This window comes from Trachinotus anak, unplaced genomic scaffold (genome assembly GCF_046630095.1).
Source record: "Trachinotus anak isolate AG129_WGS33_773 ecotype Australia unplaced genomic scaffold, CSIRO_AGI_Tana_v1 ptg000025l, whole genome shotgun sequence".
Taxonomy (NCBI): domain Eukaryota; kingdom Metazoa; phylum Chordata; class Actinopteri; order Carangiformes; family Carangidae; genus Trachinotus; species Trachinotus anak.
Window position 1 is genome coordinate 3,800,793 of NW_027273876.1, and position 24,904 is coordinate 3,825,696.

Here is a 24,904-nt window from a genome sequence, read left to right on the forward strand (position 1 = left end):
GTAGGTGAGGAGGAGTAAAGCTTCAAGCACAGATGAGGATGTGTGAGAATTTCCTTAAAGAGAAAAGAAACATTTGAAACCCAGTTTTTATTTTGTGTTTGTTTTTTGTTTTTTTTGGTGAAGTGAGGTCCCCACTTCTTCATGAATCAGGAATTATGTTTAGGATAAAACCTAAAGAGAGCAGGTTATGGTTAGTATCACAATTTAAGTTAGGAAACACATTTTTATAAACCCTATAAAGTTGCAGGAAGCCTCTCTGCTGAGCAGGGCTCACAAAATAAGCCACGCTGCTGTGAAATACTGTATATTTTAGCCCTGAGCTCGGTTCATCTAAAAGGATAAACGGTTCTATTTCATACAGTCTTCACCCTCTAATGGGGCTCTGGAGGCTGTAGCCACTGAACCCTGAATATCTAAATTTACATGCTAAGCCAACCAGGATGAGCCAATTCAGCCCCATGGGGGATCGCTGCCACGAAACGACAGCAGTGACACTGCATCTCATGCACTGTACTTTAGCTCACAAACGATGACTACCCACTCAAGGATGACTGCGTTGAATGATGAAGCCGAAGCTGCTGCGGTCGTTCAGAAGAAGGAAGCAGCCCTGATTAAACATCTAGGTTGAGAACGTTTTTCAGGACACAAACATCTTCACCTGCACATAGATAAAAATGCATCTGTGATTTCATCTGTCGAACACAAGGTGCACCACATCTTTACTGGGCAGGAGCAGATTTAACAACAGCCCATAACATTGTCTGAGGTGTGAATTCACATGTTGAAGGATGCAAAGAACTTGTGTCCGTGCAAACTAGAATACATCATGAGATTATTGTTATCATAGACTTTTCAGGATTGCAGATATCTGCCATTATAACACTTTATCTCTATGGTTCACTGTCAGATCTGGGCACATTTGAGTAAAGTAATTATCAGATTTTACATTGTTTACATACTTTTACTTCCTGGAAGTGTCCAGTTTAAACTGTTAACTGCACATGAAGAAATGCACCTATTCAGAATATGATCTAAGAATCATATTGCCTCTGAAATCATGGCCTGTTGGTACTAAACAGTCCAGTGTTTAAGGTTTTTCACACAAACTGCACCATATTGAAACCCGCTTCGCTCATGCATCCTGCCCGTTGTATAGTTTGGCTGAATGCAGCTAAGCTTTTAGATGTGCAAACACAGACACTGGTCTGAGGTAGAGTCTTCTCTCTCTCCCACATTCTGTGGTCTGGCATCTGGAAACATCTTTTAGGAGAGTAGATTCAGTTCATACAGCTGTGTGTGTACATGCACATCCACATGTCAGTTTAGAAATAGTGCTAAATATTTGGTGGCTTACTGTATTAAAAATACATTGAAATTCTTAGTGAATTTTTTGCAGCAACAGCCTCTAAACTTCAAAATAGATGGGTATGATAGTGTATGTGATCAATATAGAAGTGACCAGCAAGATTCCAGATGCACATTAAATACATAGGGTTATTGTGTGTGTGCATGTGTCAGTTTGAAAAATGATGTAGTTATATGTGTTTGTAGGAAAATGTATCAGGTACAAACAATTCAGTCAGGGCTTGAATCCAAGAAGGATGACGTGTCATGTGTGTAGCCAAGATCAACAATCTCAGCTCATAGGGGGGAAAAAAAATTTCTGCACACTGACAATAAAAAAAATGGAAAAGAGGCTCTTCAGATGCAAAAAGAATCATTTTTTTCATGTGCATATGTATTGAATTTACTCTTGTGTAAGTATTCAGGCTCTTCTTTCCTATGAGAGACAAGCATGCAGTATGCTCTGCAACTGTCCTTCAGTCCCTACTATCTTGCTAGTAAAGATCTAGGCACACTTAACACTCCAAGAATTTGATTTAGTTTTCGGGGCCACGTGAAGCATAAACCCGACTGGCAACCTTTCAAATCACCCAAATTCCCCATTTTCAATAGGTTGTGAATTTATTAACTTTATCCACAGTCGTTTGCTGTTGGTCTCAGCAAAACTAACCAAAGAGGACAGCTCAACTGGCTGCCTTAAAATGTTCTGCTCAGCTATTATACTGAAACATAACAATCAGAGACAGAAACAACTGTGACTCGGTGGATGGAGAACATATGGTTTTGGTTGAACGCAGACATTCAGACGTTCAAAAACATCATATTTTGAACTACATACCTGCAGATCTGCTCTCATGAGGTGATTGTTGTAGATTTTCTTCTCTCTTCTTCTATTCTCCAACAGATTTTATCGATCATTCACTTCAGGGTTCATAGGAACCAAGTCAAACTCACAGGAGGACGGGAAATTTAATCCTGACTCACACAATTTTGTTCTTCAAATAACAGAGTAGAAAGTACAAATCTGACACATGAAGGGTCTGCAGGACAGGAATCGCTTCTGCAACATGTTCTTTTAACCCTCTCGCTCCATGCTCTTCCTGGATGGAGGCAGTGTTGCTGATTGGTCAACAGTTACACACAGGTTTGTCTGGTTGGTTTCGTTCTGAAATATTGCTGAGACATCACCATAGCAGTTGCTAGGAAAACACAGAATTACTGAGCTGCTTGACCTAATCAGGAAAGTTCCCGCCATCACACTGGTGCAATAGTGTACCTGTCTCTACTCTCCCCCAAGCTAACCCTGAACAATAACAAATACTCTTCTTCAGGCCTTTAAAGGACCTGCAGGGAAAGATGACCTGCACACTTATGATTAAATGAACCATTTCTATCTAAATATAAGAACCGTATTTCCTCGAATGAAAGTGTGGAGTCAAATAAAAGCTGCCAATAATGTCTGGAGGTGTGGTCAACATAAAGGAATAAAGGCTGAGGCTGGAGTGGATGAATTCCAGTTGAGCACAATGTATTTCTGCTGCTTTAATTTAATAAATTCAACTACATAATAATGTTATAATCACAATCACACTTTCAACACTTTGTTGTTCTGGATTACTCACTGAAGAATTATCTAAGTATAATTGTTGTCACTATAAGTGTGTGTGTGTATCCACTTTTCTTTGTCGTACATACACTTTGCCTGCAGATGTTTCACAATAAAAGCTCTTAAGGAATGATGGGTTTCTGTCCACTGAAAATGAAATTCTTATTAAAAAATGACCAATTATACTTAAAAACAGTAGGAATAAAGTCCTGAACATCAGAGTCTAACATGAGGATTTTTTACACAAAAATTTAGAAATAGAAATCTCAGGGCTTAGCAAAGTCACTATTGATTTATTGGTATTGATCAACAACTCCACTCTAATATCAGTGTAAGGTTTATACCAGTAAAAATATTGCTTTCCTCACATTTTGATGTAATAGACTCAGACTGCTGCTGCTCTGTGATATTTTCTGATAAAAGTAGTGTCGAAACAAAACGTATCATGCAATTACCTTTATTCATTTATAATGTATCTTCATCAGATGAAGCACGACCCAGACCAGACAGTGCAGCCTGATTAAAACATATATGGACCTCATTTCTCTTGTCCAGCTAATACTAATCCACCTGATAAAAGGTAAACAGTTGAAGCTCATCACATGAATGATGGGACTGCAGTAAAACGTTTTTTCCCTTTCCTCCCTTCACTGGAGAGATTGCCAATTCCCCAAGCATAATATGGCTGATGTCAAAGTCCAGATATTTTGTGCTTCTTTTGGGACAGTTCCCAAGCTGTTTGTTTTGTCTGTATGTGCCAGCATAATCCCTCGCCTTCTTTGTGGGTATAGCTGAGTGTTTCTCAAGATACTACCCAGATGGCCATGCAGTTAAAACACAAACAGGAACAGTTCCAGGAAAATCACATTAGTCTATAAAACATTGCATATGAGCTTTTAAGCACAAGCTCAAGATGTGGAGACCATTCAGAAACATGAATTAATCCCCATGTACGGCACAGTCCCACACATTTTTGTAACTGTGTGCATTATGTAGTTTGTTATCTTGCAGTTAAAGGCTCGCTTCAACAAAATTGCAGAAATATTTCTCATGTAATTTTCATGGTAGCTGCACAGAAAGTTTTGGTTTCATTTGTCCAGGTTCTGCAGTATCTGTCTGTGAGATCCCTGCATGTGTTGCCAGATCTGTGGATTATTCATAGTAACTGGAAACAGAGGTTGCAGTTGCCATTTTTTCACCTCTGTCAGCACCTCCACCGCTCTGCGGCTGAGGTGGAAATCTTATATCTCAAAACCTGGGCAAACAAAACCAAAACTGTCTTAATGGCTGGATGCCAACGGAGCTGCGTGAGAAAATGCGTTTAAGGCTCCATGTTTATTTCTGTCGCTTGTGCCAGTTGTGACCCATGACACACAGCTGACCCTGCACTGTCTTTGTCTTGTGGTTTGTTTCTAAGCTTCTGCACTTGTGAGCCCTGGACCTCAGCTGCTCTCTCTGTGTCTCTCTCCGGAGAGCTATTCTCTCATCACTGAAATGAAAAATGCCACTGACCTCCACCGGTGAAACCAATGCTTTGTTTTGGCTCTCACAAGACAAGAGTTTCAGAGTTGTTATTACAGTTTTTCCATAATTGCTGAGCGAGAACTGGCTAAATTTGCCCTGATTTACACAATCCTTTTCCTGTTGGGTTATGATTGATGGTTCCTCGAGTGAGGTGATTATTCCTTTGCTTTTATCTCATTCCATTTATTGTTGAAGCCCTGCCTGAATAAATGACTCCAGCCTTGACACGCGCTTTATTCAGCGGAGCGTGAAACAATATTTTTCATCGTCACCGCCTGGATTCACACAGCTCTGTAAACATATGTATTACTGATTTGTAGCTCCCCACTGCAGACCTCCCCAACATAAGCGCTATCTGTCTGGTGACATGTCCCATTCCTTTCACACAGCATAATCTGCTGCCCCTATCTGATAAATTGGCCTTAATTTCTCTCCTGAGGCAAGTGAGCACTCTGTAAACGGGGGCAGGAAGAGTATAAACTTATTTAAAGCTGTTGTTTCCTCTACTATATTTCACTACAGCCCTCACTCCACTCCCCACACAGTTCTTCTTTAATCTTATTCTCTTGTGCTTTTTAGTTCCAAGGACACACCCATACTCTCAACCATACCTTGTACTAATGTACTCTATTGTTGTATCCTAGTTCACTTTGTACTTTTCTTCATTCCCCCCAGCTTAAACATGCTCCCCTCTCCTCCTCCATTGTGGTTTATGCACCATTTAAACAAGGCTGGAAATATTTAGTATCTTCCTTATTGTCAGTAAATGCCATGAAAAAAACAAAACCAACGGCGTGTTAGCCCATCGGAATACTTTCCGACTTCCATACTCTGTCTGCGTCATTCTGCCTCAAGCCTGTATGTTCCTGCTGAAGACTTAAAAACAGGCTTGATCATTTCCTGAAACATCTGGGCACTGTAGCTTTTAGCTAATGTTACTCAAAGAGGAGAAACTGGTGCATTTGTTGGGGACTATTTTTATCCGTGGATTGATACACATTCGATGCTCTTTTGAGTATTTGTGGCAGCAGGATGCTGTATGTGTGTTTGACAGTACAGTGCTGATGTTCATGGCAACAGTGTGGCTCAGTGATATGTTTTTTAATAGTTTTTGGACAACAGTGGAGCTCTATACTGAGAAATAAGAAATATCAGGCTTTGATACACATTTAATTTAATATGCTGGGGTTTTTTTTAACTCGTTGACAATAATAAAATTGTGAAACACTCATTCAGATCAACTTTTTCCCGCTCTCCTTTGCTCATGCTCACTCTAATTTCACCTGTGCTCTAATCAGCCCCCTTTGTTGATTTTCCCCCGTGCAGCCAGACAAAATTGGCCAGTCCCCAGTTGCCCCCACGTCGGACGGAGACAAGGTGGACCTGGAGGCCTTCAGCGAGTTCACCAAGATCATCACTCCTGCCATCACCCGTGTCGTCGACTTTGCCAAAAAACTGCCCATGTTCTCTGAGGTGAGTGGTTAGTGGTGCTTAATGGCGCCCAGCAGCAGAGGGTGAGTGTGGGGGAGTCTGACAGAGACAAACAACTGTAAAACACAGCAGACGCAGCCAGGATTCATTGAGGAAATGTGTGATTTAGGAGGTCAGTTTGTCTGGTAGAGTTAGTCGTTCTGCTGTTTGAGAAAGACCACAACAACATCCAGTATGTGAGTTATGACCAGTACTTACAACTTAATAGCAGACTGTAGAAAAAACACAGATGCTTTATGTCGAATGTCCTGGTTGTGATGACAATCACAGATACACTTGTGCTCCTGTTTTCCTGGCTTTAATTGGAAGCAAGTAATCATCCCTCTTATGTCTGCTGCCTGTAATGAGACCTTGTGTGATTGGACAATTATCAGGGTAGCCTTTATTGTGTAGTGGCACAGCTGCAGTGTGTGTGTGTGTGTGTGTGTGTGAGTGGGAGTCTGCTGTGTAATGAATTACAGCAGAGGGAAAGTTATAGCTGTAATTCATCGCTGTGTTTGAGAGCATTCATCACAGAAAATAGAGGTCTTCGCTTTTTCAATCAGCACATTTTAAAGTAAAATTAATTCCTATTGTTCTATTATGACACAAATCTTACTATTATGATGGATACTTCTTTTCAAATCATTATGTAAACTAGAATAAATTCCTCATATTGCTGCAGGATATTCTATTAATTATAGACACGGAGAAATGAAACAGTAGCAGATAAGGATGGAGCTTTTTAGTATCCCAGACACGGAAACATATAATCAGTCATCGTTTTTAATAGGTTATCTTTTATTCACAATATAATAAATTACTTTATGAAAGACGCCTTTCCAATCTGATGAAAGAGGTGGAGCGAGGGAACCTGTTTAGCCTATATGAGATCCGTTCATGCCACTGCGGTGAATTACTGATAATTGTGCACCGACAGAAAGCCAGCACTCACTGAGCTGCTAAAAATGAATCTATTGCACTGCTAAAAACTGATGCAGCAGTAATTGCATTATAAGCATTTACTTTAAGCATGCCCCCCAGGTACACATTTACAAGACAAATCAAGCCAATGGATGCCAATTAGTCTACTCAGCAGTCAAGGGCAGTGAAATAAGAAACAAGCTTACGTTAAGGTGAGATTTAATTCAGCACGCCAGAGTCTGCAGATTTAATCAAATGGGTTTCAACACAGATTCTAATATCCATGTACATCAAGGCGTATTAGTCACAATCTGTGTTCACCCCTTCCCATCCTTCCCTCCTCACAACATCTCTCCTTTCCTTGTTCACTTGTCTTCTTCTTTTTCTGACGATTGAGAACGATTCTGGTTTGTTCCAGCCTGGGTGCTCTCACCAAGTTAATGGTTTAATTTATGGGAATACGGCAAGAGTGTAGGTCTGGTGACAGCATTGATAGGGACACAACAACCCCTCCACCCCTGCAAAACAAAGAGGATTTCTTCATGCTGTCAACCTAATGGTTTATTAAAATATTTGATCTGTATTTACTTTAAAATGCACAGTAACTGGCCAAAGACTTTTTTTTATTAACAGAAAAGAGAGAAATTTTCCATCCAGCACCAACATGTTTATGTTCAGTTGTCCTACCAGTGTTGTGGTTCCCCTTTTCCCCATTGATTTCACATTTATAACCAGCTCCACCCTGACCTGCTACACCGGCAAAATGCTCCTGATCCAGTGACGCGTCAGTACTAACAATCTAATAATGTAAGGCTGGTGACGTTTAGGTAGCTAGCAGGTTTTTATCTTAAATTAACGTGGTTGCCAGGAGGTGAAAAAGCTCCTGACGATGGTTTTTTGGTGGCATGATTTCTACAAAGTCATCTAGTGCTATATGTGCTGAAGTTCCGACAACACAGGACAGAGTCATATGAGATAATAAACCTTCGCCCATGTTGAGGTACAGACCGACACTGATAACTGACCACACACTGATCCGCTCTCGCCTCCTCTGTGTCTGGCATTAAGTGCGATATTTGTACATGATGTGAGCCTCCAGGTAGTCTCTGACCTTTCAGCCAATCAAATGCTAGCATGCCTAAATCGGTTGTCTTGGAGACGTAGCCTTTGGGAGGGCACATCGGAATGACCTAATATGACCCCAAACAGTTCACTCAAATATTGGTGAGGACATGTCCCTACTGCCCATGGAATACAGCAATGCAGCTAAGATGTACAGGAGCAGTCAGGTTGTAGCACACTGGTATTATCCTGTAATGTTGGGTGTCAAGAGCTTCCACCAAATATGTAATAACTGGGAATTTAATCCTTGACCTAAATCCTTATATAAGTTCCTGAAAATGACTTTTTGGTGGAGAATGTTGGTCCCACTTCTCTTCATCTACATGCATCAGTGCACATGCACGTCCTGCAGTATAGTACTGAATGCACCAGTTTTATGTCCCCAGGTGTGACCATAATGTTTCAGTTGCAGCTAATGTAATGCTACACATCCATCTCAGCTAAAGTCAACTTATGGGTGGTGTCTGTTTTTCTCATTGGAGCAGTGCTGTGGTGTGTTTTCTTTGGAAAGTAATTATGTTTGTGTGGGACATTACATTTTTTTCTGTAAAAGTACCGGAATGTAATAAACAGTTTGTCAGAAAACATTCAGCCTTCTGGGAAGATAAAGATTTTCTCCTCTCCATGTTTCGAGAAGAGCCTGAAAACATCTCATCATTCTTATAAATTATTGTTTAAAGCTGCTGGAATTGGGTGGGGGGTTTTTTTGTTGCTTTCAACATATTTTAGTGTCCATTTATCCCAAAGTACTCCTTTATACACGTTGTTTTTCACAACTTTATGCTTTGGTTTTGATGTAAAGGCATTATTAAAGTTAAATAAATAAGACAAGAGTCAGAGGAAGTCAGAGGAAGAAGATGCAATAAGAAACAGATTCACTAAGCAGAATAAGAATTAAAATTGATCCTCCATTACTCTCTCTCATGTTTTCTATACTTTTTTCCCTGTCATCTCTTTTCTATCCTGGTATTCCACAACAGTAAATGAGAGAGAAAATGGTAATTACATTTTCTGTGACTGTGGGAAAAATTTAGATTTTAGTGAAATTATCAGCCATAATTAAGATCATTTAAAATCTCAGTATGTTGAGTTATGAACAATGTGCTAATTGCATAGAGGTTGTTCAGTAACTGCCCATTAAACATGAAAAAAACCTTTGTTCACCAGCTGCCTTGTGAAGACCAGATCATCCTGTTGAAGGGCTGCTGCATGGAGATCATGTCACTGCGAGCCGCCATGCGCTACGACCCCGACAGCGAGACGCTTACGCTGAGCGGGGAGATGGCTGTGAAGCGTGAGCAGCTGAAGAACGGCGGGCTGGGGGTGGTGTCGGACGCCATCTTTGATCTGGGCAAGAGCCTGGCACAGTTCAACCTGGACGACACGGAGGTGGCGCTGCTGCAGGCCGTGCTGCTCATGAGCTCAGGTTGTTATCGATTTAAGAACTTGTGACTCAGTTGTTCAGCTTCTTTTCTAAAAACCTCAGTCTCCAGCGTGACGGTGCTTCTAACGCTGCTGGTCCAGCAGTTTGAGCTTAATTCATAGTTCATGTAAATTTCAGTCTTCTGTGCCCTTAGAGACACAACCCCATGACAGTCCATATTATTTCCCGGCCATCCTGCTGCTATAAACAGTATATAATGTAGCACATTGTGAATCAAAATGTAATTAAGATAAAAGTCCACATACATATTCAGAGTTGAAAGGAGGAATTCTGAGGCTCATCCTGAACGTGATTAAAAAGCTTTAACTCTTACTTTGTTCATTGTAAAATCTTTTATAGTGTGTCACATAATATGCAGATCTAGAAATAATAGGATGCAAATAAAGAGAGGAAGTGTATAGTCCTACAGAAGCAATGTAATTATTCTCAGTGTATCCACAGGTTATTAAAACATAAGAAAAAAATATAAAATTAAATTTGTGAAAATTAATGAAATAAGATGTATTCATATTCAAATAAAATAACTAATGATAATATTTAATAACTGATATAATACACTCAAGTGCTCTGCCTCCTTCCTCTGCTCGTCCTCCCTCTTCCCTTCATTCCCTTTTTTCCTCCCTACCTCCCTCCTTCCCTCTGCTCTTATTCCTCCTCCCGCCTTCACTCACCCGCTCCTCTGCTTCCCGCAGACCGCTCTGGCCTGACCTGCATGGACAAGATCGAGAAGTGCCAGGAGACCTACCTGCTGGCATTTGAGCACTACATCAACTACCGCAAGCACAACATTCCCCACTTCTGGCCGAAGCTCCTGATGAAGGTGACGGACCTGCGGATGATCGGGGCGTGCCACGCCAGCCGCTTCCTTCACATGAAGGTGGAGTGTCCCAACGAACTCTTCCCTCCGCTCTTCCTGGAGGTCTTCGAGGACCAGGAGGTGTGAAACAGTGTTGCCACCAGGCGAAGGGAAGAGGAAGTTGGGGCAAACTGGGAGATGGAGATGGGAAGGGCCATCTTTTTTTATAGGGGAAGGATGGAGGGAGAGTCCTGTCGGCAGGAACCTGCATTTCTCCAACATCACATTTTACAGCATGTGGTTTTAAAAACTGGAAACAATGAAAAACAGAAGCAACACACCAGCAACAGGAGAGTCAAGCAAACAGGATTTTGTTTTTTTGAACACCCTCTCCTCCACCTCTTTCTCCTCCTTTTACTTACCCCTATTTCAAAATCCGTGTGGGGGCCCTTCTGTCTGAGCATGATGTCTTATCTAGCAAGAGTTGTAGCCATTTGCCAAGACGCGCACACAGATACACACAACACACGTGCACACACACACACACACACACACACACACACACACACACACACACACACACAGCCACAGCCTGTTCCACCTCAGTTCTTCAGAGCAGCACTCTTTGCAGGGGGTACGCCCCCCCCGGTTCTTTGTAGTGGTCATAGATTTACACACGTTTTGAAGCCCGTGTCTCAGCACCTCTCAGTATTATTTCTGAATAAGTGTTAACACAGTAATTCAGAAATATGGTCAACATGTTATCACACTTGCAGCAGCCACACGCAGTCAGCAAACACTGCACAGAGAAACGTCAGTTGATGCTTTGTTATCCTGGTGTATAACGGCTGTAGTGATGCTACCAGACCTAGTTCTTATCAGTTACTCAACTCAATCTGAGCCGTTACAGCTGTTTTTGGAGCTTCTTCTTCTTCTTCTTCTTCTTCTTCTTCTTCTTCTTCTTAGATCCCAGTGAAACCGGTGCTATATTTATATAAGGCTACTCCAGTTTTATGAAATTGTGTTGTCTACCTTTGAAAAACATGCAGACCATGGCTCCATATCTACCTTCATTTTTGTCATTGGACCGGCTCCTGTGACATATAGTACATGCACACACACACACACACACACACACACACACACACACGAGCAGATTTGCCTAGTCATTGCCTGTGCTGCTTGTGCCAGCAACCCAGCATCTTATGAATGACAATTAAGCCCTTCTCTCTCCGAGGAGTTAGTGCATTGAGGGAAAGAAAGAAGAGAAGAGAAGGAGACACTTGGGAGCTGAGAGCAGGGAGGGGCAGAGATAGAGGGAGGAAACAAGATTTAATAGCTGGACTGTGGATCCAGGGGTTAGAAGTAAATCTTCCAAACCAGGCCTCCAAAGAGGTTTTGAATAAGCAGCAACCACCAGCAGGACGGCAAAGCTCATCCTACACACACACACACACACACACGCCCTCTCTCTCTTTCTCTTTCTCTCTGTCTTTATTTCTCTCTCTCTTTCTCACACACACACACACACACACACACATAAAAACACACATCACCTCAGAGTAACGTGAATGCCTCATTTTACTGTATACACTGCGCGGCAGTGTTGATATACAGCCCTAACCTGCGGGGTTTGTACAGAGTCCTCTCCTCATGGACTCCGCTCAGTGTGGCCCCTCCAGGCTTCCATACACACATGCCTTTTTTTACCATGGGCGTCACTGAGAGCAGGCAAATGCCAAGAAGGCTACCATTTACCTCAATGCGGACACACCCCCAGGCTGGGGCGGCAATACTGCCCCTGTGGTGTCAGGCACTACCTCACCTCTGTGGACACAGGGCAGCTGCCCACAGCCTACACACAGACATACACCATTCAAGTTGGCGCATGTGTAGATTAACACACAAATGTGCAGAATTTTTTTGCATAGGTGCACACTTGTAGTACTGGAAAGACAAAAACACTCACAGCATACACACACACCCTCAGTGCTATCACTTGGTTGAAATGAAATACCACTGAAGACAGGAGGGCCGGCCATCCCCCTGCGAGCTCTCACCGACTCCAGGGAATGGTACCCATAACATCCGGGTTATCTCTTTTTTGTTATATGGGACCAAGTGTCATCTTTTGAAATTTGGATTTACTTGTTTCTGTCAAAACAGAAACCGACTCACAGAAGCGTCGAAGGACAGTGTGGATGTGCAGCCCAGCTGACGCCCATCTGAGCAAGTAGCAAGAGGACAGATATCACAGAGTGACTGAACACCCGTGGTGGCCACGTCAGTTGAATTAGCATGCATAGAAAGGGCATTCTCTGTCTGCATCACGGCGATCTTCCACAGTACACTCATGACGACTGCCATTGGATCTTTGAGAAATGTTTTCATGGGAGTAAGCTTTCGTTTGTACATGGAAGGTGCATTAGACCTAAAAAAGATGGGATGTTCTCAACCGAAATGAAGCATCTTCAGAGGCAACTCCACGGCTCTTTTAGTCTCATGCACTTTACCAGTGCTCACCACTATAACAGTAATAAATCCTGGCAAGTATCCGTGGCAGATATCACAGTGAATTAGCCAAACAACCATTCATTGATTATAAAAGCCCACTCTGTTCATTCCAGTTCTGGGGCCAAGCCAAATCTAACTGGCTTCATACCTCCTACAAGAAGAGAATGAAAGAAAAGAGAGACTATGAAAATCTATTTTATATTCAATGCGCAGCAGTAGTTCATACTGGGCACTTGTACAGGATGGGTAATGTGCACCCCTCAGAAGTACCTACCTGCAGCAGGGATCGTGGGTAATCAACACAGATGGCCAAGCCTAACTGCTTCTAATGTGTGGAGCGGTGCTGGTGGGTGACAGGGACTGGAGCATCACCTCGGGGGGCAATGGCAGCGTCTGGCCTGACTCTCAGAAGAATCCCCTCCTCAAGCACTTCACTTCCAGAGATCCATCACCTCCCCTGTCCCACCCGACCTCACTCCTGCCCATCACAGTGCCCTCTCTGGAGCCGAGCTCAGAATGAAATGCACCACACCACCATTATAACAGGCCCCACCCAGCCAGGCTGGTGGGAGTTTTTGCACTACTGCAGCGGTCCTCCCTTTTATCCCTTTTGCTCATCAAAGTTTAGCGCTTGCATCCCTTGTTGGATTACACATTATGTGTATAATTATCTGTGTAACAGAGGCTGGCAGTTGCAGAGGGCTCAGTCCCAAACCTGTCTTGTTGTCAGTATTAGACCAACAGCACATAACCCCTTACCCAACCCAACCAGGGCTGGAGAGAGACCCCTGCGTGGGAGAGTAGGGAGGGCTGTGTAGCACTCACTTACTCATTCTCCCTGTAGTACTCATTCTCCCATCATCCCTCCTATAGCAGCGTCAGCCCAGTGACATTTTAAATCCTGAGCCCTCCTCCAAGCAGCCTGCCTTTCATCCTCACCCCCCCCCCTCTTCCCTAAGCACCCTAGCTATCTTACCCACCCCCCCGCTGGCTGGGTTGCCCCCAGCTTGGCCGAGAATCACTGACACAGAATGGGATCCAGGCCTCTCCCTTGTGAGACAAGGCTGGCCATAACTGCCCTTTAGAGCGGCGCCACCGAATGAATGTGAACGGCGAAGCAGCAGCAGCGGGAACGAGAGACTTGAGCAGAAGAATGTGACGATGCAAGAGAAGAAGAGAGCGTGGGACGGGAAACGAAACGCAGAGGGCCTCGCGGCCCTCACTGCCATCACAGACATGGGTGAGAGAGGGCGTGGCTGGTTGTAGAGACGATGTTAACGAACACTCGGAGGAAGGGGAGATGGCGTTGTAGGAATACGTACGGTCTCCCCTTCAGTTCCCACAACAGCCCCACATGAGCCCTCCACTCCCATGCCAGCTGCCCCCCTCCCCTCCCCAAACTTCAGTTCCCTCAGAAAGGTTAACCTCCGACTTTGACATGGGAGGATCAGGAAGAGATGCAGGTTTGGAATTCCCACAAATCTTTGTAAAAGAACTGAAAGAAAAAGAAAAAACATTGACATCCTTCGTTCTTGTGAGCTGACTGGGTATGTGTGCGACAGTAGGGGTTAAAATGCTGCTTTACCTTCTGAGTCTGATTTAGATTAAGAAAAAAAAGATATATGAAATGATTATAAATCCATAAAACAAAATGAAAAGAGATGACTTTTTAAAAAAAAGAGACTCCTGAATAAAATTATTGGAGATTTTTCATTTTTATCATTTTCTTATTTTTCTGTTTGTTTTTTGATGCTTAAACTGCTCTGTGTAAAAGAGGAAAAAAAACAGCTGTAGTCACTTTTTGACCATGCGTGCAGTGTAATATAGAAAATATTTCACTTCTTTTTCACATCTATAGTTTGTGTTGATAAGCCAACTGATCTGTTTGTCTGTGTGTCTGTCCAGTTGTCCGTCCCCTCTTATCAGGAGGAATTTACAACCAACAAAACAGGAATTTCTTTCTTTTTTTTAATATTTTGGGTTTTTTTTTTGTTTTTGTTTTTTTTTTTTATGAAATACAACTTTGGAGAAAAAAAAACACAAACAGGAAAAATAATGCAACAGAAACTGAAAATACAAAAAAAAAAAACAAAAAAAAAACTGAAACACAATCTTGTCATACCTCACACAACACAAAACTCAAAGGAACTTGGGAGGAGTAATATTTTGCAGGCACATGTGAAAGTTCAGAGATGCATATATAGATTTAAAAAAAAACATGTATATGTTAAGATAATATGTGCTTGTGTGTACGCATCAGTAGAAGTTACAAAAGAACTCTTCCCTCAATCTTTGGTGCTCTCTACCTTATCCATTTGGTTCTCGGATGACGGGAGACGCAACGCAGTGTTGTGAGACGTTCGCGATCCTCTGCTCATGTGAGCACTTCTCCAGCTTAAAGGCACAGTCTATAGAAAGTTCATTTAAAATGTGAATGGCCCAGAGACTGAGGGATTATGGCTTTTGTAATGGCTGAGTGTTTTATGGTATTGAATGTAGCTGACAGGAGGGGGCTGGACCTGAGCCCGGCACCCACAACCTAACTTCCACACACCAGCAGAGAGGATAGTGGTGTCACATAGAGGTTACAAACAACCAACGAAACTGAGAATATATATTGCCCATCTGCAAGGTGCAATACTATGTTATGTATTTTTATATGTTTTCTGTTTTGATTTTATTTTCATTTCATTCACGTTTTATTTTGGCCATAACCAAGGATGTAAATACATAAACATGCAACACTTAAGATTTATTGCAACAAAGTAAATTGATCTGCTCCATCCCACTGTCATGTCAGAGGAGAAAAAAAAAGAGCAAAGTAATGGTAATGTATGATGCTTCTTGCGTTTGTATGTGTGCACTCTCTCACGTGCATGCAGATCCATATTCAGAAGTGCCCGGTGACATTAATCATAAACCCTGTGCCTCCTCTTGTTTGCAAAGAGATTCGTAATCCCTCATGTTCTCATAACAACATGACACGCTGGTCATGAATGCCTATAGATGTGTGTGTGTTCACCTGTGGAACCAGATTCGGTTCTTCCAAACTATTGATGTGAGTGTTGCCAGCAGCCACAGTGGCTAACAGGTCAGGAGGTCAGGAGTTAAGGAGGGCGGTGGGGTTGAGTAAAGTGGGAGGTGGAAGATGGAAATATGAACATGAAAGAAAGCAGGTGTGTGAATTGGTGTGAGTGTTAGCTAACCTGGCTGCTACACACCCACATTATAGTTGGAAAAGTCCAGATCGGATTGTCCACCAGCCCGTAGCCTCGCAGACGCCAGCCTTAAAATCTCACAAACCCAGTTTTTGGCATGAGGTAGCCAAGACAGCCTGGACCAGTTTACAACTGGGACTTGTAAAGGCCCCATTTACACTTTTCCTCTCAAGTGTCTTTTCATTTACACTCAGCCACTTACATGCATCTCCATTTGCCTGATCAAAACTCTCTGATTGCCTCAGTCTTGGGTTTCCTATGTGCAAATCAGGATCACACAGCTCCAGCCCAGATGTGCTGTAGCGTTACGGCACCTGAAGCTGGTTAGAAACTGCCAAAACAATCAGAGTCAGCATTAACAGAGAGCTAAAAACTGTCTGTATCGAACACAACCACATTGATGTTCTACAAGAGAGACAAAAGTTCTTCACAAGCTTTTATCAACACCTCTCCTTCACCCAAAGATCAATGCTCTCTCACCCTGATCAGATTAATGGTGGCTGATTTCAGTGTAATGTAACTTTAGCACTTGTTATCACAAGGAGCAGACTCTGTAAGTGGCTAATCTAAACATGACACATTCGTCTTGGAGAGACAGATTCATTTACACCTCTTCAGCACCTGGCTACAGTCTCATCTCGTTCACAGATTTTATTGATATGTAATTACGAAATGATCCATAAGTGTAACAGGGGTTTTAGATTGAGCATCATATTTGGTTTTTATTAGCTCTCAATAGTTAAAGCTGGAGGTAATAATGATTATGTAATAACAGTAATGACACCCCTGACTCAAGCTGACCGCAGCAAAGCAAAGCGTGGTTTTCAAGGCTGGCTCTGTGGGGCCTTTGAGCTCATCCCTCCATAAATCTAATGATCCTGGTTTATTCTCGCATGTTGACACATTGGACAAGGGTGGAGACTGTCTGTGATGTTTTTTTGTTTGTTTTTTTTTCGATTTAATGGTTGTGTTTGGTACCCTCCATGCCAAATGTAGAGTTTGTGAAGACATGCAAGTAGCAAGATGTCTATGCAATTTCCCTCCAACCCCCTCCAAAACACAAGCTCAGTAACAACAACGAGCCAGTTTTTCTTAGGAAATCAAATTCGGCCTGGCTTGAATTCCAGAGGTTCTTTGCTTGACCTAAAGACCCTTGCTACTTTGTGTGGGCGAGGGTCCGGACTGCCCGGGTGAGCTGGCCTGTCGCCCAGCTGACTGGCTGGCCCTCAGGGCTGGTAACTCTTTGCGGTAGTCTCGGTCCCAGAGAACAAGTAGGAGGGGCACTGGGGATGTTGCGGAGAATAAGGATTCTATGAGATGTGCTGTTGTTTGTAAACTGCTCAGAAAGTGGTGTGCATGTATGTATATGTGTGTTGTTGTTGCGTTTGGGGGCTACTTACCTGAAGCAATGCTCTCATTGTGTGGTGGGTCGAGTGTTAAGGCCTCAAAGGCTTGAATTCCAAGATTTAGACAAGCCCCTAAATTCAATCCTCCTGCAATATGTAAGTGAAGCTTTAATTTTTCTATCCCACGACCAAGTTAATGTAACGTTAAAGAATATTCCCGGTGGTTTGTCCTTCAGTGGGGAGTACGTAGCATAAGCAAGTTTACTTAACCCATTACCTGTGCTTCTGATACGTGAGGAAAGGATTTGACCTGGTTTACAGTCTCAAATCTTTCAAAGAAATTAACATCACCCCACTGGAGATGAACATCTACATCCTGCTGACCATCACTTGTACTTGAGCACTTATATAAAAAGCACTTTGAATGGCCCAAACCAACCCACGATGGGTGGAAGAATCTATGGCAGTAATAATTGTGACAAGATTTAAAAAAAAAAAAAAAAATTGTAAATTGCACCCAAGCCAAATGCCTTTTGCACCATTTAATGTTTTTGAAATTAGTTTAACCCGAGAATAAACAGAGCTGCAGCCTTTAGGCAGAGACAGTCGATGACTAACTATAAAGTTTACAATTATTTTTTAATGAAGTGCAATAAGTGAGTGAGTGAACCTTTTGGCGTATTTCTCGTCTCATTGGATCTTTTTTATACATAATAATTTCATAATTGCTTTTAAAATGCACCCACCCATGAGAGCATCAGCGAGACCCACTCCAGACACACACACACACACGCATGCACGTACACAAACACAGACCACTTTTTGTGACTGGGTAAAGGAAGCTATTGAAGGATTCTCTCAGGTAAAAGAACATTTTCTAATAAATGATGATGAACCTTAGATGAAAAACCATTGTTAGCTCATCTTTTTCTTGTCTCAATTTTCAATCAGCATTGTACCTTATTTTTTTCTCCTGTGTTCAGTCCTGGATAAAAAAAAAAAAAAAAGTAGACATCCAGGTTTCAAAACATTGGATCCTGAGTCTACTTCAACCATAATGAATTATGCCCTCATTGCTTTCTTAACCCTGAATGAAAACAACATTTCTTCATGTGTGGACGTGGGAGAGTGATGTGTCTGTGTGTTTGTGAGTTTGTTTGTGAGTTGTGTTTGTGTGGGTTTAGTGCTGCACTGTGTTGAAGCCCATGCCCTCCATGAAAAGATACAAATAAATGAAAAGTGAGGAATGACCAGACTAAAAAGTCTTCATGATAAATCAAAGTGGTGTCAAAATGATGAAAAATTTTGACTTTTAATTTTGATTTAAACTCACATTTTTGACTTTTTACAATCTCATGATTTTGATTCAATATCTGAAACATAATATTATTATTATTTTCTCTTCTTTAAGCTTTGTCATATTGTCTCAAAAGCAGTGTAAAGTCTCATTAATTTAACTTTTATCATTCCTGACTTTTAGTCTTGGCAATGGGCTGCCAGACCACAGTGAAAACACAGGCCAGCTTATTTTTATTTCAGAAGTCCATCTTGAGCATATGATCCTAAATAAATCACATTTTGACGTTTCTCATGAAAACATGCCAGAGTGTACAAAAGCAAATTCATCCCTTACTGTCAGTAATAGCTTAGGCTTTTCACTTTCTTCCTTTACGGTCAAAGTGCCAGCAGCAATACCCAGCTCTCCCTCACCCAGTTGGCTAATGGTGAACATACAGCAATCCATGGCTCCCATCCAAGCCGGGCACCATCCACCCCTCAGGGGCGGGGTGGGGGGGGCAGAGGAACTGGCTTTGTTCTTCCATTCCCAGGCCTGTTCTATTTCAGTGTGCTTACTGTTAAATCTTGTGATGTACTGAACATTGGCATGGCTAAAACTGAGCCTGTGCATGTACCGACGGGTGACAAGTTAAAGGGGAAAAAATCAGAATAATATGTAACGAATGCAGATGCTTCCCCGCAGATGCGCTGCATGGTAAGCAATTAACTTTGCATGATCTGCAGCAGTTGATTCTGATCTTGTGTCAAGGGATAGATATTGAAAATCACGAGAAGAAAGATGTGTGTTTGAGAGTTCAGTGGAGCAGAAACCACAGGCCCTGGTCTACAGAGATGTGGAGAAAACTGAGGGGATCTGGTCGGTCTGCTCTGCTGTGGGGGACATTTTACTGGCCTAGTGTGGGTCCACATATCCCCTTAGAGGGAGGAGTCACTGTATAGTGATCATCCTTATCCTGTGATAAAACATCCTGATGGGAGTGGTCTAACAAAAATCCATATGGCACAAGGGGCCGATGAATGGTTTGATGAGGATGAAGATGATGTGAATCATACTATGGCCATCACAGCCACCACATCTCAAGCCAGGTGACCGCAGAGTCCAGAGGCTTGGAGCGTTGAAGCTGTTCTGGCAGCTCGTGTTGGACCACCACCTTCCTATGTTGGATTTTCCTTTAATCTGTCACCCGTCTGTATATAGCTGTGTGCATGTGAATATCAGTGCTCATGTTCATGTGAGAGAACTGTGTTTGGTGTGGGAATGCTTTGCTATGAACGTCTGTGCTGCTGATTTCTGATCGACCTGCTTCACTTTTCCATCCCGAACTCCCCAAAAGCACCTTTTTAGGCCGTGGTACGTGACAGAAGTCTGTAAAACAGTCCTGTCATAGACTTGTATTATTTCCTTTGAAGAATGTAACTAATATTGTGCTAGGCAGGCTAACAGAGAGTAAACTTGGGGGAGGGGAGCTTGGGAGCCATTTATACATGAGTGTGGTGCGGTTGTGGGAGATGAAACCTGAACTGCAAGAGTGGGTAATATTTCAAAAGAAAAGCTGCAACAATTCCCACAAACAAAAGCCGGACTGCTGCTCACAGAGCAGAGCAGCTTACTGCCGCAGTCACTGTTCAAAGCTTTGCAGTTTGGTTTCTCTTTTCAAATGATGGCCTTATTGATTGCTTTTGTATCCCTCCTCCTCTGAGGCATTGTTCTACAGCGTGAGTCATAGGGCGCCAAAGGATTTATTATGGAGGCTTGCACGCTGCGGAGTTTGATCTCTGGTAAAGGATGAATTAGTGCGCTGGGTGGTAGCAGTTGAGGACTCCTGAGAATTCATTTTTAGGCTGTTACACATAATATTAAATGCTAATACTCCCTATGTGGCCACATTAGCACAAAAATAAAAAATCAGGAAAGAATATTTTAGGCACATGAGTTGAGCGATGTAAACAAATTTTCAAACATAATGATGCATGTTCAGACTGATTTTTAAATTGACTGTTAAGATTTGTTTGGTAGCCATCACCTATTATGTGTTAATGGTGAGTGTGAGGTGTTGCACCGATCACGAGACAAGTGCACTATGATCTGGCCACTAGACATCATGGATAGCTTTTAGTGGACTCCTGCTTCGAGACCCTTCCCTAGTGCACCAAATTACAAGACAGGAGTAAGAGCACTTATAGGTGGTAGTGTGGCATCAACTTGCAAAGTTGTTTTGTGCTCCTCAGACTATCTACTGAGAGATTTATACTCGTGTGGATATTTTTGTAAACGTGTGGGAAATCACATGCAGAGACAGCTAAGAATGTACAAAAGAGCTGATTTATTCATAGTCTATCAATCAGAAATTAGAGAAATCACTTGAATTATATTGTGGTTTGGGGAGATCTGTGCTGATGAGAAAAATATGCAATGTTTGTCAGGTAGAAAATAAGGTTTTGAACTTGTTCAGAACTGCTCAGGTTTGATAAACCGGCCTCAAAAGGTGCTTCCCATCCTCTCTCTCCCTCTCTCTCTCTCCCCCTCTGTGCTCTTGGTCCAACATGTCTCCCTTTGTCCTCTGTTCTGTCAAACACACTTAGCACACATACACTCTTTAGCACTCCTGGTACATGCAGTACATAAGCCCACTGTTGTATGTAAAACCAGAGGAGATGCTCTCTGCTCAGCAAACCTAAAGAAGGGATCAAATTATGAACCATTTTCCACTCTATAGCAGGTCCAAGCCACTTTATACAGCACCAGCAAATCACCAACAACCACCTCTTTAAGGCTACATGTCCACTGGGGGCACCTTCTGTAATGTACCACCTTGACGCTCACATTGTGGACAACAGAAAGGACTCAGTGCTGCATGTACAGAAAGCTTAGCATGTTTATAGTACATTCTGTGAAGCTTTTAGCAAAAAACACACTATGCTTCAAAGAGGTTTTTCAGTGATCTCCTCAACAACCGGACCAGTGTTTCACTAAAAAGCAGACACCTGGTGAACATGAGTTCTACATCTTGTATGGAGCAGTTGGTGCTGGTAGATGTTTCCATGTCCGACTCTGTTTCTAGATGGGTTTATGTTGTACAAATGTCTATGAGCTATTTGTGTGTGCTTTCACTATTTTACTATCCACTGTCCTGTCAGAAAAAAAGATGGGACTGAAAAGACAAGTGCATCAGACAACATGATAAATCAAGAGAGATCTGAATGAATGAACCGTAAGCATTGACAGTGTGCAGGAGTTTTGTTGGGTTTTTTTTTGATTCAGCAGATGCCAGGTTTAAGGTCTGGAAAACTAATTTAACCAGAACAACTTTTACAACCAAGAGAAGAATGCTGAAGTGAATCTGTGTCAGGGTTCAGCTTTGATTTGTTGTTTCTTTTCAAATTTCTGTCGTTTATCTCAACGACAATGTTCAGCCTGTTCAGTATATCTATCACTGAGGAAACACATACTCCATTACTTTAAACCAGCAGTAGATATTATACAAAATATACAAGAACATAAACATGCAAACTAACCATAAAAAAGAAATCTTCACAACAGCAAATACAACTACTGTTCTTACGTTTGTATCACTTCTTCAAGAGTTCCTTGCTTCACTGTGACTGCAGGGGCTGCTGGGAAAACTACAATGTGTTCTGCAGACACTCAGGGTCAGGGATAGTTGGAAGGTGCCAAAGACAGGATGTGAGGTGTGTTTGTCAGTTAAGTTGAAAGCATGTCAACCTGTTGTCACAGTTCTCCATGCAAACTATAAACTAGGCAAGTCCTATTATCTCTGGAGACAACTGAGAACAACAAAGTGCAAGATCGTCCTGATCATGTGTCCATGACAGTCCTGGATGAGCATCTTTTGAAACCAGACATTTCAGCCACTCAGCAGCTCTTAAACTTCATGATGGGGGGAATGTTGAAGGCAATCTTCTTAAGGACAAGGTGGAGAAAAATATGAACTGCTTGAACCAAGACAGGTCCGAATGTTGGTAAAGTAAAGACAAAACAAGCAAGACAGGACTCAGGATTTCCTCCTCGCGCTCTGACTGGAGTGCTGCTAATGCTTTGTATTGGTTACACTATTAATTAATCGGTGAAACTTTGTTTATATGGAACCTTTCATACATGTCAATGCAAGTCAAAGTAAAAAAAAAAAGACTGGAAGACTAATGCCTACTAGAATGGTACCCGTAGGGCATAAACCTCCACCGTTATTGATGAAAATGTTGAAAAATATTTGAGGGAAGTGATTGAAAACAATCATTTAGCCAGATCCACATCAGAGTTGAACTGGTGCTTCCTTGGCCCATGCCCCGTACCTCCACCAAGCTTGGTGTGAATTCGTTCAGTATTTTATTTTTTTTTGCCTTATCATGTGCATCTGAAAACATAAACTCCTTGCCAGAGGTAATTTAAAAAAAAAACTATAAGGAGAGCAGGCAGCTGTCAGTTAGTCCCAGTGGACACTTTTGGTGCTGCAAAGATAAAATCCCCCTGGCACAAGAAGCAGTTTCCCCGCTACTATAAAAGACACGTCTCTAAAACTGTTGACGGAATGCCTTGAACTGAAAACAATGTCAATTATTACTCTCTGTTTTATAAATTTTTAAACCATTAGGGTTTGTTATTTTTAAAACTTTCCCAGAGTCCAGAAAAGCCATTTTTATGTCATCCCAATGTGAAGCCAGCAGTAGAAACACTAACGAACGCAGAAGCAAATCTTGAAGGGAGAAAGTGTCTGGTACCCACTTGTCATGATACATCTACGGTATTGAATTTAGAGGCTTTTCCTGGTCAGTTTTGTTACTTTATACTTTCCAGTCACTGTTTTTTTTCCACTTTACAAGTCACTAAGAGGATTGCCTACCATCCAGAGAGTTTGCGTTTTCCGCAATTTTCCCATAATGACTTTTTTTTTGCTGTTGGGTGCCTGAAATGTCAAGGTTTGTATATATCACAGTCCTGGATCAGAGCTGAGTGGTCATTTGTTAAAGGAAGATTTCTAGAGAGGATTAGAAGCCAAAGGAATAAAATCCAGATGGAAATCTGATATCAAATAACACCTGGCGCTTACAGTGTATAACAGTTTGCAGGTACACCCTAAGTTAGAGTCTGCTCACAAAACAAAGTGCAGAGTGCGCAATATGTTGGGAAACACATGGCCATTCACTGTACAAAGAGTAGAGACCTTCTTCAGTCTCTTTCCAGAGGTGCCACATAGTCATCAGGGGAATACAAAGAGTAGTAGAAGCTATTTAAAAGTTTATCTGGTTCATCTTTCTGTGACTATGATCCTGTGTAAGTTGCCCTGATACTACAAACCCCAGCCTCTTAATATGTGGTGCAGGTTGAACCAGACAGTGAGAAGTATCTGAAATCTGAAAAACATGATTTTAGGACCCAGGTTTCGTTCTTTACCTCTGTTTCTCTTTCTTATTTAACCTTCAGATGACATCAATGTCACAGGCACGCAAAGCAAAGGAACAATATTCAGGATTCATTCCCATGAAGCTTTAGGCAACGCTCTGGGTTAACTAAACACACACGTTCTCGTTTTTCAAACACAAACATACACGCGCAGGAAACCTCCGAAAATCTACTGTGATCTCCTCTCACACCACCCACACCTTCATCACACCAAACCCCTCCTCACCTGGACCTGTCCTCCCCACGATTACCCAATCCCCTCCTGTTCCTGAGCACCTACTACCCCCTTTTTCCCCCTCCTCCTCCTCCTCCTCTCAAAATGAGTCCAGTGGGTGGTGTGATGTCAGGTTTTTGTGGTGGGCTGCTTACGACAGGTCCAGACAATCAGCGTGTTTGTAAATGTCGATGTGTGATTTTCAAATCTTTGTTTATGGTCAGGGTTTTAAAGGAAGATATTTTTATGGTAATTGTCGCTGGTCTATTTTACTATATATTTATGTAATAAATATGTGACTAAATTTACATCTCACTGGCTCTTTGGTCTATTATTGGCTCTTAGATTTCCAGCCAGCTACACTATGTGCTGGAAGGTTTTCATGAATGAACTAATAAATTAAACCAACGAAACCCTGTTCTTGTTTCTCTTCCCTGTGTTACATGATGTTGTACATGTTTGGAGGAGCAAATGTAGAAGTTTTGTCACTTTTTCAATCATGTCATTATCGCTGGATATATGTTCTCAATATACAATCCTGATTCCTGACTGTAAACTGTATATAAATATGAATGTAGCCTCCGTGATGTCACCCACAGGTTTCTGCAGAGCGGTTTTGAAGCTCAGAGCGGGCTGCTCTGCCGTCGCCATCTTGGCAGTGCCT

At 42.1% G+C, this 24,904-nt stretch overlaps 1 protein-coding gene across 2 annotated transcripts in view; it reads left to right on the plus strand.

Moving 5' to 3' along the window:
- Positions 1-24,548, plus strand: part of thrab (thyroid hormone receptor alpha b) — a 192,113-nt gene extending 167,565 nt beyond the window's left edge. For both annotated transcript variants that reach the window (XM_071462649.1, XM_071462650.1), the window contains 3 exons: positions 5,801-5,947; positions 9,158-9,416; positions 10,127-24,548. In XM_071462649.1, the coding sequence (XP_071318750.1) occupies positions 5,801-5,947; positions 9,158-9,416; positions 10,127-10,377 (657 nt within the window). In that variant the 3' untranslated portion in view covers positions 10,378-24,548. The remainder of the gene's footprint in view (positions 1-5,800; positions 5,948-9,157; positions 9,417-10,126) is intronic.
- The last annotated feature ends 356 nt before the right edge of the window (positions 24,549-24,904 follow it).